This window comes from Alligator sinensis, unplaced genomic scaffold, assembly GCF_000455745.1.
Source record: "Alligator sinensis unplaced genomic scaffold, ASM45574v1 scaffold77_2, whole genome shotgun sequence".
In the NCBI taxonomy this organism is placed as follows: domain Eukaryota; kingdom Metazoa; phylum Chordata; order Crocodylia; family Alligatoridae; genus Alligator; species Alligator sinensis.
The window spans coordinates 2,821,676-2,833,555 of record NW_005842016.1 but is presented as its reverse complement, the minus strand read 5'-3'; the positions used below and the strand labels follow the sequence as shown (position 1 = coordinate 2,833,555).

General features: G+C 46.5%; 1 protein-coding gene across 1 annotated transcript in view; it reads right to left on the bottom strand.

Annotated features, from left to right (window-relative positions):
* Positions 1 to 11,880, bottom strand: part of LOC106722105 (hepatocyte cell adhesion molecule-like) — a 20,974-nt gene that overhangs the window by 5,406 nt on the left and 3,688 nt on the right. The window contains exons 3-10 of the mRNA XM_025202176.1: positions 10,246 to 10,581; positions 8,519 to 8,788; positions 7,916 to 8,032; positions 6,947 to 7,048; positions 4,469 to 4,591; positions 3,728 to 3,823; positions 3,067 to 3,159; positions 2,009 to 2,061 (exon numbers count right to left, since the gene is read on the bottom strand). Coding sequence (XP_025057961.1) covers positions 2,009 to 2,061; positions 3,067 to 3,159; positions 3,728 to 3,823; positions 4,469 to 4,591; positions 6,947 to 7,048; positions 7,916 to 8,032; positions 8,519 to 8,788; positions 10,246 to 10,581 — 1,190 coding nt within the window. The remainder of the gene's footprint in view (positions 1 to 2,008; positions 2,062 to 3,066; positions 3,160 to 3,727; positions 3,824 to 4,468; positions 4,592 to 6,946; positions 7,049 to 7,915; positions 8,033 to 8,518; positions 8,789 to 10,245; positions 10,582 to 11,880) is intronic.

Genomic DNA, 11,880 nt, shown 5'->3' with positions numbered 1-11,880 from the left:
TTGAGTAAGCCCCCCCCCTCCCCGAGAAAGGCCCCGGGGGGGGGGGGGGGGTTGCCATCTTGAAACCAGAAAAAAACTAAATCATATACTTAAAAAAACCCAAACCACTACTAGAACTTATTTTAAGTGTATTTAAAAAATATTTTTATCCTGATTTATGTGCATTTGTGTTGTGTATTTAGAGGCAATTGCATAATAGCTCAAAACACAGTTTTACTCTATTATATGATGTATGGGAGGGTAAGGGGGTATATATGTGGGGTATGGGTGTGGCATATGTTGATGTGGGTATGGTAGGGTTTGGGGGGTGGGAGTGTGTGTGAATATATGGTGGGGGTGTGGGAATGTGTGTATGTTGGCGGGGGTTATGGTGGAGCGGTGTGGGACTGAGTGGGGGCTGTGGTAGGGTGTGGGGTTATGGTAGGGGGGTGGGAGTGTGTGAGGGGGTATTTGGGAGTATGGTGAGAGGTGTGGAGCCAGCTCCACCCATCCTGTCCCAGCTGCAACACGCAGTTCCTGGCTACAAGGCCAGGACCCATATGGCACAGCACAGGGCCGAGTCGGCCTGGTCTGGCACAATGTGGTTCCAGCTGCAAGGCTGGGGACTGCACAGCACAGCATAGAGCCAGACCAGTCCAGCCCATCCCACCTGCGGCATGCATTTCCTAGCTGCAAGGCTCGGATCCACGCAGCATGGCACAGGGCCAGCCCAGACTAGCCCAGTCCGGTAGTAGGCAGTTTTCCTCTGCAAGGCCAGGGCCCATGTGGCATGGCATGGAGGGGATGGGCTAGACCAGGCTGGCTCTATGCCACACTGCGTAGGTCCTGGCCTTGCAGCAGGAACCGCGTGCTGCTGGGCTGGGTTGGCTTTGTGCTGTGACATGCAGTGCCCAGTCTTGCAGCCAGGATGGGATGGGCAGGGCTGGCTCCCACTTCCCACCATACCCCCGATACATGCCCACACCCTCCCACACACATTCCCACCAACCCCACTTCATAACCCCACACCCTACTGCAGCCCCTCCACACAGTCCCACACCCCCCACCAGAACCCTCCACACACCACCAGAGGTCTCCTCTCCTCCTCCCTTCCCCTTCGCCTGTTCTTAACTCAATTTCAGCTCTCGGCTGAGGGAGGGCAGGGGAACAGCCACAGGGGCACCAGGGCAGAAGTCTCTTCTAGCCAGAAGCTTTCAGTCTCTAGAAGCTTCTAGGGGTGGGGGCAGGGTGGGTCAGGTGGTGGTTGGGGTTGCTGCATTGCAACCAGAGCCTGAGCTGCTTTCCGGTGCAGCTGGTGCCTCATCGGTTTTCAGACAGGCAGCCACTGGCAAGTCATAATTGACTAAATTTTAGAAGGGCCCCATGGGGCAGACAGAATGGCCTGGTGGCTGGATCTGTCCCGTGGGCTGTATTTTGCCTGCTCCTGCTCTAGATTATTCTTTCTTCAACAAATTGATTTTAAAGTGAAAATATAAAGCCTCATTCTTTATGAGAACCACATATAAAATGTGTGTATCTGCATTTGGTGAGATTACATTCCAGTTGATTGGGGGGTGCCTGTAATTACTTCAAATACAAATTCCTGAAATCAGGAGAGCCAGAAAAGCCAGACCTTGCAATGCTCAGCTGGAAGACCAGCTGGGTAAAAGCAATATTCCAATTTTAAATGTTCTAGACCTCAGTCATGAGACTTCTTTACAGTGTAAAACTGTTGTTAGGACAAAGTTCAGTGCTTTTAATATGCTGTGTGATACATAAACGTGTTTTGGAAGGGGACAGAGGGAAAAAAATGCACTACACTGAAAAGCTTAGTATGGGTTATATAAATCTTTGCTACAGTTGCCGAAATGAGGAATTAGTATAGCCTGCAGGCTAAAGCTAGCCTCTCATTATATATCATTTGAATGTTATTTAAACAATGATGATCAGCAACTGGAGAGGCAAAAATAACTCATAATAGACAAAACACTACTGTAAAATACATTAAAAGGTTTGGTGCCACTGTCACCTGTTCTCTAGCAGGGCATTCTGCTTCTCTCTTGGGAACTTGAGTCTTGTGATCTGTAACGCAGAAAGGGGCTGGTTAGATGCTGTGTTGCATGTTTTTTATGAAAGTCTGTCAAGGGTTTTGGAAGATCACACGGTGTTAAATACACAAATTGCAAAGTGCTTGCCCACACACCAAAGCAGAGAAGCAGCTGGAGAGTAGGCAGCACAAAGGTTGCATCTCACAAAATGAGAATTCCAAGCATGCTGGAAAAGTATGTAGTGGAGCGGATCTGACAAACCTTGCTTGAAAGAGTGTTGTAATCAAGACATACCATTGTCTGCCCACAGATCATGAGACATCATAGCTAATCATTCAAGTGACCGGATTTCACATGGAAAGAACTATAACTGTAAACACAGGCACCAGGGTAGAAATGTGAAAGGTTTGTCCGAAAAACCCAACCTCTGGCAAGCTCAGCAATGGAAAACAGACTACCATCATGCAATCTGTAATGCATTTAACAAAGGGCAAAAAATACAATTGGTCTCAATTAGCCAGAATATTTAAGCTCAAATTCGATTCCAAGTACTAATTTACTGCAACTTTTTCTCTTGTCATTTCTATGACAAGTAAAAGCATAAGGCTATTTTAATTGGAAACAATTACTAGTCTGATATTCTGCAGGGGAGGAAACCAAAATCACTTTTCTGGGGAACTGTGGTATCTGCTTGAGCACCTGGGTGCCTACTCACCTTTTAAAAAGTTAGTACTAAGGTGACAGATACGAGCTTTTGAAGGTATCACCCAGCACCTATAAGCCTAAACTTTTCTCAAAATGTTACTAACTCATATTGCAGTCCATGGATCACAAGCACCCATCTGCATCTGGAGGCATCTAACCACTTTTTAAAAATCTGGCCTTTTATCAAAAGTATCCTTCCTTAGGAGATGCTCCCAGGGTCCTGTCTCTGGTCAGATTTGCTAGAGACAAGAGAAGGCATGAAAGCCAAGAGCAGGTTATCCAGGCAGTTAAAAAGAATGACACAGCCACCAGAATGAAATCCCTGGTTACTTACACCATATAAAGAGGAACAGAAGGCCAAGAAGAGCTGTAACTGCTGAGATGACTGTGCTCCCCGTGAGATCTGCAGGTTGTGAGCAGCCTCTCTCTGATTTTTTTTAAGAGGAAAGTTACAGTTTGTTAGTAGTTCACTTATTTGGTTGTGGAAAACATGTGGGAATTGATTTAATCAAACCTAAATGAAGGGAAAACAGGAACATTTGTATTTTATACCATGAGTAAGATCTAAGTGGGATGCCTTGGAGACATCCATTCCACATTCCTGAGTAGGCTTTGGAATGACCAAAGTGGAGACAGATCCCCAGAAAATCCTTCCTAGATTTTATACTAACCATAGAGAATGCTGAGACAGCCCTCTGTTGTATGCATATCCATGAAGCACAGAGGCACTCAGGACAACGGAGTCCACTTAAGACACTGTAAGGTATTTAAACACCTAAAGAGCTTTAAAAACTCTGGCCCTCAATATCCTGTCTTAAGCATCTCCCTGTACTGAAGAGGCCATGATACCAGGTTTGGCAGTTAATATTGCTTATGTCCATCCTAACTCGCACCAAAATTGCTTATGTTGAGGTTCACACCAGTTTTTTAAGATGCAGATTTTTCTTTATAGAAACAAACAGCATAAGCATCATTGCAAAGGGAACTGCTCTCACCATGGAGTTGGTGGATTTTTTGGAGTAGGAGACAGGCAAAGAGCACCACTGCAATCATTGCTCCGGGAGCTGCAGAGTCAAGGATAACACGATGCCCTGGGCAAGGGAAGGAAACAGGGAAAGGTTTGAGAGATTTAGGAGACAACATAATGTACACAGATGAGCCAGAAATGTAAAAGAGATGATACAAGTCTGCAGGACAGGGCATTTCTGGTATGTGCATATGAACAATCCTCAAAATCGCAGGAAGATCCTTAGGGGTTGCAACTGTGTGTTTTGCATTCTACTGCAAAGCAGTGATGAGAAAGAAACAGGCAGCTTAGGGATCAGGTCTCTTTTCCCCCAGTGAATTGCATGTATTAAAATGGCAACGGAAGTATAACAACTAATCCAAGGGACAAATCCTGCCAAAGCTTTCTTGGTCACCATCTGACTGCTGAATTCTACCTCATACAACTGAGATTTCATTGGTTCCATCTCCTGACTCACAGCAGGAAATGACTGACACATCAAGTGTTTGCAGAAGGCCATGTGAAAAGTGAAGTGCACGGTAAATGTAACAGAGCATGGTTACAAGTGGTATGTGAAAACATGCGATGGAGGGGATATAGTCACATTAGTGCCATTTAAGGCTCCGTAAAGCCATTTCTCTGACTACCAAAGCCCTCAAGGTTTACTTTTAGGAAATAAATGAGACCACCAACTATTTTCTGATGGTTTAAGTTATAAAAACTCACTCACATATTTTGGTTTTGAATCCACTGAGCTTTGCTGGCTTCAATGCCAGTGTTCCCATTACCAGGATGGTTATTATTATTGCATACAGAAGGAAAAGCTCAAGTAATATGAAGGCAGGAGAGGGACCTGGAAGAAAGCACTGTATTAAATCAGAATTACAAAGATTGAAGCAGTTCTTCTGACAAAGCAAGGTTTAGTGTCAGCTAGGATCCATCATTCAGGTCTGATTTCAGAGATTGGACAATAACTTGTTCTCAATGCAAACCATGTTGAATTCAGTAAAGTCATGGGGTTACATGGGTTGGGGAAATAGTAAATTTGCCCCTATGACTGCAACTATAATGGGAAACCATTGCCCTGTGAACTGGAATTGGCAATAAGAGGCCATGAGTCCAGGAAGGAATTTTCTCCCTTTCTGCTGCTATGTGTATCCAGAGGTTGGGGTGAGGTGGGAGGGCAGGGGTGGGCAGGTGCCTTCCTCAAAAGCACATTTGGTTTAGCTGCAGCCAAGGCTGGGGATTTTGACTGAGGTGTGCCAATGCTCCTGCTGGTTCCTGGCTAGAGGGTCTTACCCATCCTTTCAGGGTCATTTGGGGTCAGTAAAGTAATTCTACCCCATGGTTAGATTGGTATGGACTGTGAAGTTTTGCCTTCCTCTGTAGCGGGGGGAGTGGCCCTTTTCCTTGGATTTCTTACGCATATTTTTAACAATCCTTGTAGCAGCTGATCATTGGCTGTCATTGTCTCCTTGATTTATTTGTAGCAGGTATTATATGATTTGTGGTTGTGTCAGGGTTGCCTCTATAATTTTACTAATAGATTAGGCAACAGATTTGTGTGGGATTGTTTGGATAAGGAAGACCCTGTTTGTGGTGGAGGGTTGTACTATGTGACCTCTGGAGGTCATTTCCAGCCTAACTTGCTTATGATTTTATGTCAGTGCTAAATGCTACTGGCTGGACGAAGCTCCATATTCATCCCAAACTCAAGCCAAATCCTTTAGCCAATACAGAGATTGCACCCTCCCTGCTTATGAACTATTCCTTGCCATTCTGTCTAATTGTGTCTTCTCTTAACCTGTTTCCTAACTTACACTGCTGCATATTTGCAAAATACAAATGCCTACTTTCTGTTGACTTGTGGAGGCCAATACAGTTCCTACTGAGTTCAGCATTACATGCATTTACACCAGGCCCTGAAAATCTTTTCACAATTCCTTTCTGGGGTGCACCAATAGAGATTTTTTGGGCCGATGCTGATAGCCGATTTTTAAGGAGGCATATCGGCCGATATTGATCCAATTGCCAATACAGCTGGTAAGTCTGTTGTGGAGGAAGGGGAGGGGGGAGGAAAGGGGAATGGGGGGCGCAGATGAAGACTCTTGCTGTGAGGGAGGGAGTGGGGCAGAGCCTGGAGCAAGTGCTGCACCTCTGGGGCTGGGCAGGACACGGGACGGAGCCATGGCTCATCCAGGGGGCATGGTGTGGGGAGCGGCTCCCACTGCTGTGCGTACCCCAGGAGGGGCATGTGCCCCCCAAATCTGTACAGGGCACGGGCAGGGCAAATGCAGCTGGGGCAGTGCTAGGCAGGCAGTGGCAGCACTGGGAGGGGAGCTGCAGCCACCCCAAAAATTGCCGTAGTTGCCCCATAGCTCCACTCCCAGTGCCACTGCCGCCGCTTGCCATGTGCAGATCTGGGGGCAAAGGCCCCCGCCCCCCCCCAATGCCCTTCTGGATGAGCACTGGGAGTTGCCAGACAAGCCGTGCGCAGTGGCAGGAGCCACTCCCCCCACTTCCCGCGCCCTCTGGATGAGCCACAGCTCTGTCCTGTGCTCTCCCTCGCACCAGCTGGGCATCTTCCCCAGCCTCTGCCTGACTCCCTCCTCACCATGGGGGCCTTGATCTGCACTCCCATGCCCGTTCCCTTCCCCCCACCTCTTCCAGCATACCAGACTTACCAGCTGGAGGCAGCTCTCCATGCTGCCAGCTATGCTCCTCACTGCCTACATGCTACGCTGCGGCTGCACGCCTGCACGGGCTATTTATCAGCCAAATTATTGGGTACGTCAGGCCAATTTCCAATATAGACCATTTTCTTTATATTGGTGCTGATCCAATATTGGACCAGTGTATCGGTGTGCACCTCTATTCCTTTCACGAACTGTAGGTTTCTTCTCTCTGTCATGTCTCCTTATATTCTGTGATAGAACTGAAGGGCTGTGGTTCAGGAAATGTGTGAGACGCAAGAGTGGGGTTTTTTGGTGATACTTGTTATTGGATCAAATGTACAGAGGGATGTTAGACAAGTTGTCAGGCACAAAAGTATTTAGGAAGGATGTTATACAAGCACTTATGTGCCCAAAAGCTTGTCCCAAATCATATCCCAACTACAGTTGGCCCAATAACAGATATTAAAAAACTCTTGCTTCCTACAATCTGAAATGTACAAGCTTTGTTATTATCTAAGCCAGTGAGATTCTACCTTCATTGTGCATCCAAATGACCATGGCAACAAAGAGCAGGACACAAGAGAGAGACACCAGCCCATGGATAAACACAAACAGCCATCTCCATGTTTCTCCCTCTGCCAAAACAGCAAATACATTAGAGTGAGTTGCACAAGACAGGGTGAATTCCATCTTCAGAGGTTAGCTTAAACTTCATTCTCTCCCTCAGTTTGTATGAAGTTTTGTCAGCCAGCTTTAATTAAAAAAAGACACCCCGCCAGCCTAACTCAAGGCAACGCATGCCAATGATTTGTTTGATTTTAGGTAAGAATAGTAAATTTTTAAATTGTAACAGAATATGGAAACCACTGAATTTTCTTTGGAGCTATATTTTCCATTACCAGTCTTGAGTAGTTCCAAGCATCTTCCATGCACATCAGGTAAGGACCCCTTCCTTACCGTCTTTAAAAGGGAAACCAGAAAGACCACAATACCAAGAATTACTTCTGCAAGTGTCCAACCCCTGGCTGTAATAGTTAAGAGATTGTTAAACATTAAACACCATCCATTTGGGGACTGCGTCTTTCCTTTTTCTTGCTGAGATGGTTATAAGGAAAATGGACATTCAGTTGATGCCGTGGCCCACTCACTGGCTGTTTTTCTTGTGGCACCCTGGCTGAGAACCACTGGCTTAGGGATTAAAGTCTATCAATCAGAGTCTGCTTCCTCCTTGGTTAGACAAAGCTTGAATCCAGTAGCCAAAAGGGTAGGCTGCAAGGCTCAGCTTGTTTTCCTGCTTTTTAAGTAGATTGAGGACTCCTACTGATTTTGTTAGGTTTTGGATCTTGCCCCTCATATGGAATTTATGAGGAGGTTAAGCAGAAGAGGCAAACAGCTGAGGCTGCCTGCCATTCTCTGTTTTGATCTGATGCATGGAAGAGAAGATGGCTTAGAGGTATGTAGCAAGGACACTTAGGACCCACCAGAAGAGGCCAAATACTTACTGATTCTTCGCTTTGCTGATTGACAGAGCAGAATAGTAAAGCCCAGCACAGCAACCAGAGCAAATACCAATGCAGCACCAGACATTGTCTGAGCATGCTCAAGCGAAGATGAGACACCTGTAACATGGGGGAAGAATAAATCTCAGCTTTGTGGAGAAGATGATGAAGACAATTCATTGAAAGGATAGGCTGTCAGCAACTCTGGGAAACTGAAATATGATGAGAAAGTTGCTGAGCGTGATACAAAGTTCTGGGTTTTCTTTTAAATAAGAATGAATATCAGAATTGTAATCTTCTGCCAATCACAATCCAGTGTCCCAACTATAAACCCTTGCAGTAGAAATCAGTCAATACACTGAAATAAACTGCACACCAACAGGTTGGAGAGCTCTGTGTTACACTGCCCCACTTTTAACAGAAACAATCTATCTTCCTTGTATAGGGAAGCTACTACCTCAGTTCTTTAACTCCTGTCTAGTGGTGCAGGATACAGATGCACTTACACACTCAGACAGACCTCCAGAAGACAGCTGTCACTGATCAGAGCACTGATGGAATCCCCCCATCCCCTAATTTCTAGTCCAGGACTGATGCAAGTCTTACCTATAATGGTCAAGTTCAGGGAGGTTTTATTCCAGCTTATTTCATTGCTGACATTGCAGGAGTAGGAGCCACAGTCTGATTTTTCCCCTTTCATGATGTGCAGCACGCTGCGGTTTTCAGACAACTGGTAGCACCTTTCTGGTGGGAGAGGGCCTCCCTCCTTCTCCCAGGAAAACATGTCCACTTTTCCTTCCTGAACATCACAGACTATTTTGATGGGGAAGCCTGCGAGGCTGGAATTGCACCACACCTGAGGCTCAGACAAAGGTTCTGAAAAAGTCAGTAACATGTGATATAGGCACCTCCCTCTTTAATACAGGTATGCCCAACCCCCAGGCCACAGCCTAGTCCAGTCTGCAGAGCCATGGCATCTGGCCTGTGGGGGTCCCCATAGATTAGGGCCCCGCAGGGCTCCCTACCTGTCCTCTATTGCAAAATTCCCAAGCCCCACACAGCCAGATTGGGCCTGGGCCTGGGCCTGCCTGACTGGATCAGGTTTGGGCCACAACCCATCCCCAACACAGCTGGATCAGGGCTGGGCTGCCTGCTGCCCCTTTCTGCACAGGTCAATCAGGCCCACTATGCCCGTTTTGCATACCGGATTGAGTCCAATGCCTGGATCTAGACCATGGTTGAATCAGGCAATGCCCATCTAGCCTGCAGGGCAAAAAGGCTGAGTGACACTGATTTAATATATGACATTTAAGTTATTTTAAATGTATTATACTGTGCCTTTTTTAAAAAGTCCCAGAGTGTAAGACATTTGTAATATATTTACTAAACAAAATGAATATATTATAGATAGGTAGATTTCTAAACCACTACTGTAATAACATAGCATCAATGTTAGAAATACTTATCAGTGACCAGTGTAAGGAACTATAAATACACTGGCCCTCAGTCATGAATAGCTATTGTTCATAGCTAAAACAAGCAAAAGAACAATCAGAGCTTGAAGGTTTAGAGCAAAAGAGAAATGGGCTAAGCTACCGTGTGTGTGTAATAGGGGATTTCTACCAGTACATGTTTCCTTCTCCCTTAGCTCTATTCTAACTAGTGCTCGGTGTATGGGGAGCTAGCCATTAACCAGTAAGGAGACACAGTCACGTAGCATTATTATTATAATTATTTATATTAATAATAGTGTTAATAATGTTATTATTATTAACATTAAATTCAGAGGATTCCCTGTAAAGCATGCTAGACTTTTGCTCCCGAATGAAGCCCTGGATACTGCTAGGCCAATGGTGGCAGTTGTTTTTGAGTACCTTTGAAGGAGGGTGTCTAGGGCTCTTGCCCCAGGAAGCACTCTTCTACCTCCATCAAGATATGGTACTGTCTCCTACACAGTTCTTCACAGCTTTTCTGGGAGTGGGCAACCAGGGACACTGCACAATCATTGTGAAGAGTATGTTGCACACAGACAGAACTCAGATGTGAATTATCCCAGGGATGACCCCACTCCATATACCCAGGTTCTCAGAGGGCAGCTCACTGCAGCTCAGATACAGCCACTGCATCTCGGTACTCAAAGCACCCTCTCATATTTTCCAGCAAGTGTCTCAGCATCGTCTCTGCTGCCTGTGTGGTTGGCTGAAAGTTAGCCTCTTTTGTCTGTTCACATTCACCCAGTAGCTTTGGCTGATCTTTTCCAGAGCAGCCTCTGCTTAAATGTATTTACAAACAAGTGAAGAGAAAGTCCATCACCTCAGTGTAATTTCACTTACTGATAACTGTGAGGATGGTTTTCCTGGCATCACTTTCTATCAAATTGACAGTAGCTTTGTAGATCCCACTGTCTGCCTCTTGTAATTCTTTCAACAAAAGAGAGCCATTGGAGGAAATGAAATCTACTCTTCCTGCAAAGTGCTCATAGATTGTTGGAGCTGATGAATCCTTATAGTACTGCACAATAAAGTGGGTTGAGGAACCATGAATATATTCCCATTGTATATAGTTCACATCCTTTATGCTGTCTGGTGCAATTAGCAGCACTGAGGATCCAACAGCTGAAGTTTTGATCCCTGCTGCGTCTGCAGACCACTGGCAAACCAGCAACAGAACTGGAAGGAGAAGGAAGAGAAGCCAGAGAAGAAACTAGTTACAAGGCAAAGCCTAAAACAAATGTTTTCTATGCCACTCTATTCAAGTTCTTATACCATCCTCATCATCTTTTATCCAAACACTTTGTAGAAGTCCCTTGATAGGATCCTCAAATGCGTCCCTCTTTTTCTATCCAAGGTGATAGATGTATGAAGATTTTGTACTTTTATTTTGTGTTTACTGTTGTCCCCTGTATGTATTAGCTAGGGGTGCACCAATAGAGATTTTGGGGGCTGATACCAATAGCTGATTTTTAAGGAGCATGCCCCCCACGATGAGGGAGGCACTGGGGTAGCCCAGTGCCCCCCACCACTGCTCCCACCACTCATCCGGGAGGGCATGGGGGGGGGCGCATGTGCCCCCAGTTCACAGCATGAGCCGGGCAGGCTGCAGCTGCAGGTTGGGGCCAGGAGCCGCACTGTGCTGGGGGCGGGCACTGATGGTGCTGGGAGGGGTGGGGGGCTACAGTGAAATTTGGGTTGTCTGCAGTCCCCCCCCACCCCCATAGCTTCCCTCCCAGCACTGTTGCAGCTGCTTCAAGCACAGAGCAGTGCAGTTCCCAGCTGCAGCCCACTCAGACCACACTGTGCAGTTTGGGGGCACATGCCAAACCAAGGAGAGGAGTTGATTTGGAGTTCTCTCAAGAACTGAGAGAGGCTGCGCATACAAGGGACTTGGTTGTCATGGGCAACTTCTATCCGGACACAGACTGGGAGGAAGACTGAGCTAAGTCGGATTGGACGTGTAGCTTAACTGTAATCGAGGAGCTCTTTCTGACCCAGGAAGTGCAAGGGCCAACCAGAGGTACTGCTCTCCTAGACTTGGTCTTGGCCAAAGGAGATGATCTGGTGCGTGACTTGAACATTGAAGGTAGCCTGGGCGACAGCAACCATGAGCTCATCAGGTTCACTGTCTGCCACAAGGCTGACACATCAACTAGCAGGATGTGAGGAAAAGCTAGAAATCCTCAGGTTACGGGCTCTGCTAGAGGTGCATCGATACATTGGACCAATACTGGATTGTTACCAATATAAAGAAAATTGGCTGTATCGGAAATCGACCCACTGGGGCTGATAATTTGGCTGATAAATGTCCGTGCTGCGTGCAGCCACAGTGCAGCGAGGAGCAGAGCCCAGGAGCGTGGAGAGCTGCCTCCATCTGGTAAGTACACTGTAGTGGAAGTGGAGGGGGGAGGGAAGAGGCGTGGGGGGAGCAGATCAACGTCCCCCGCGGTGAGGAAGGGACAGGGCTGGGGCAGA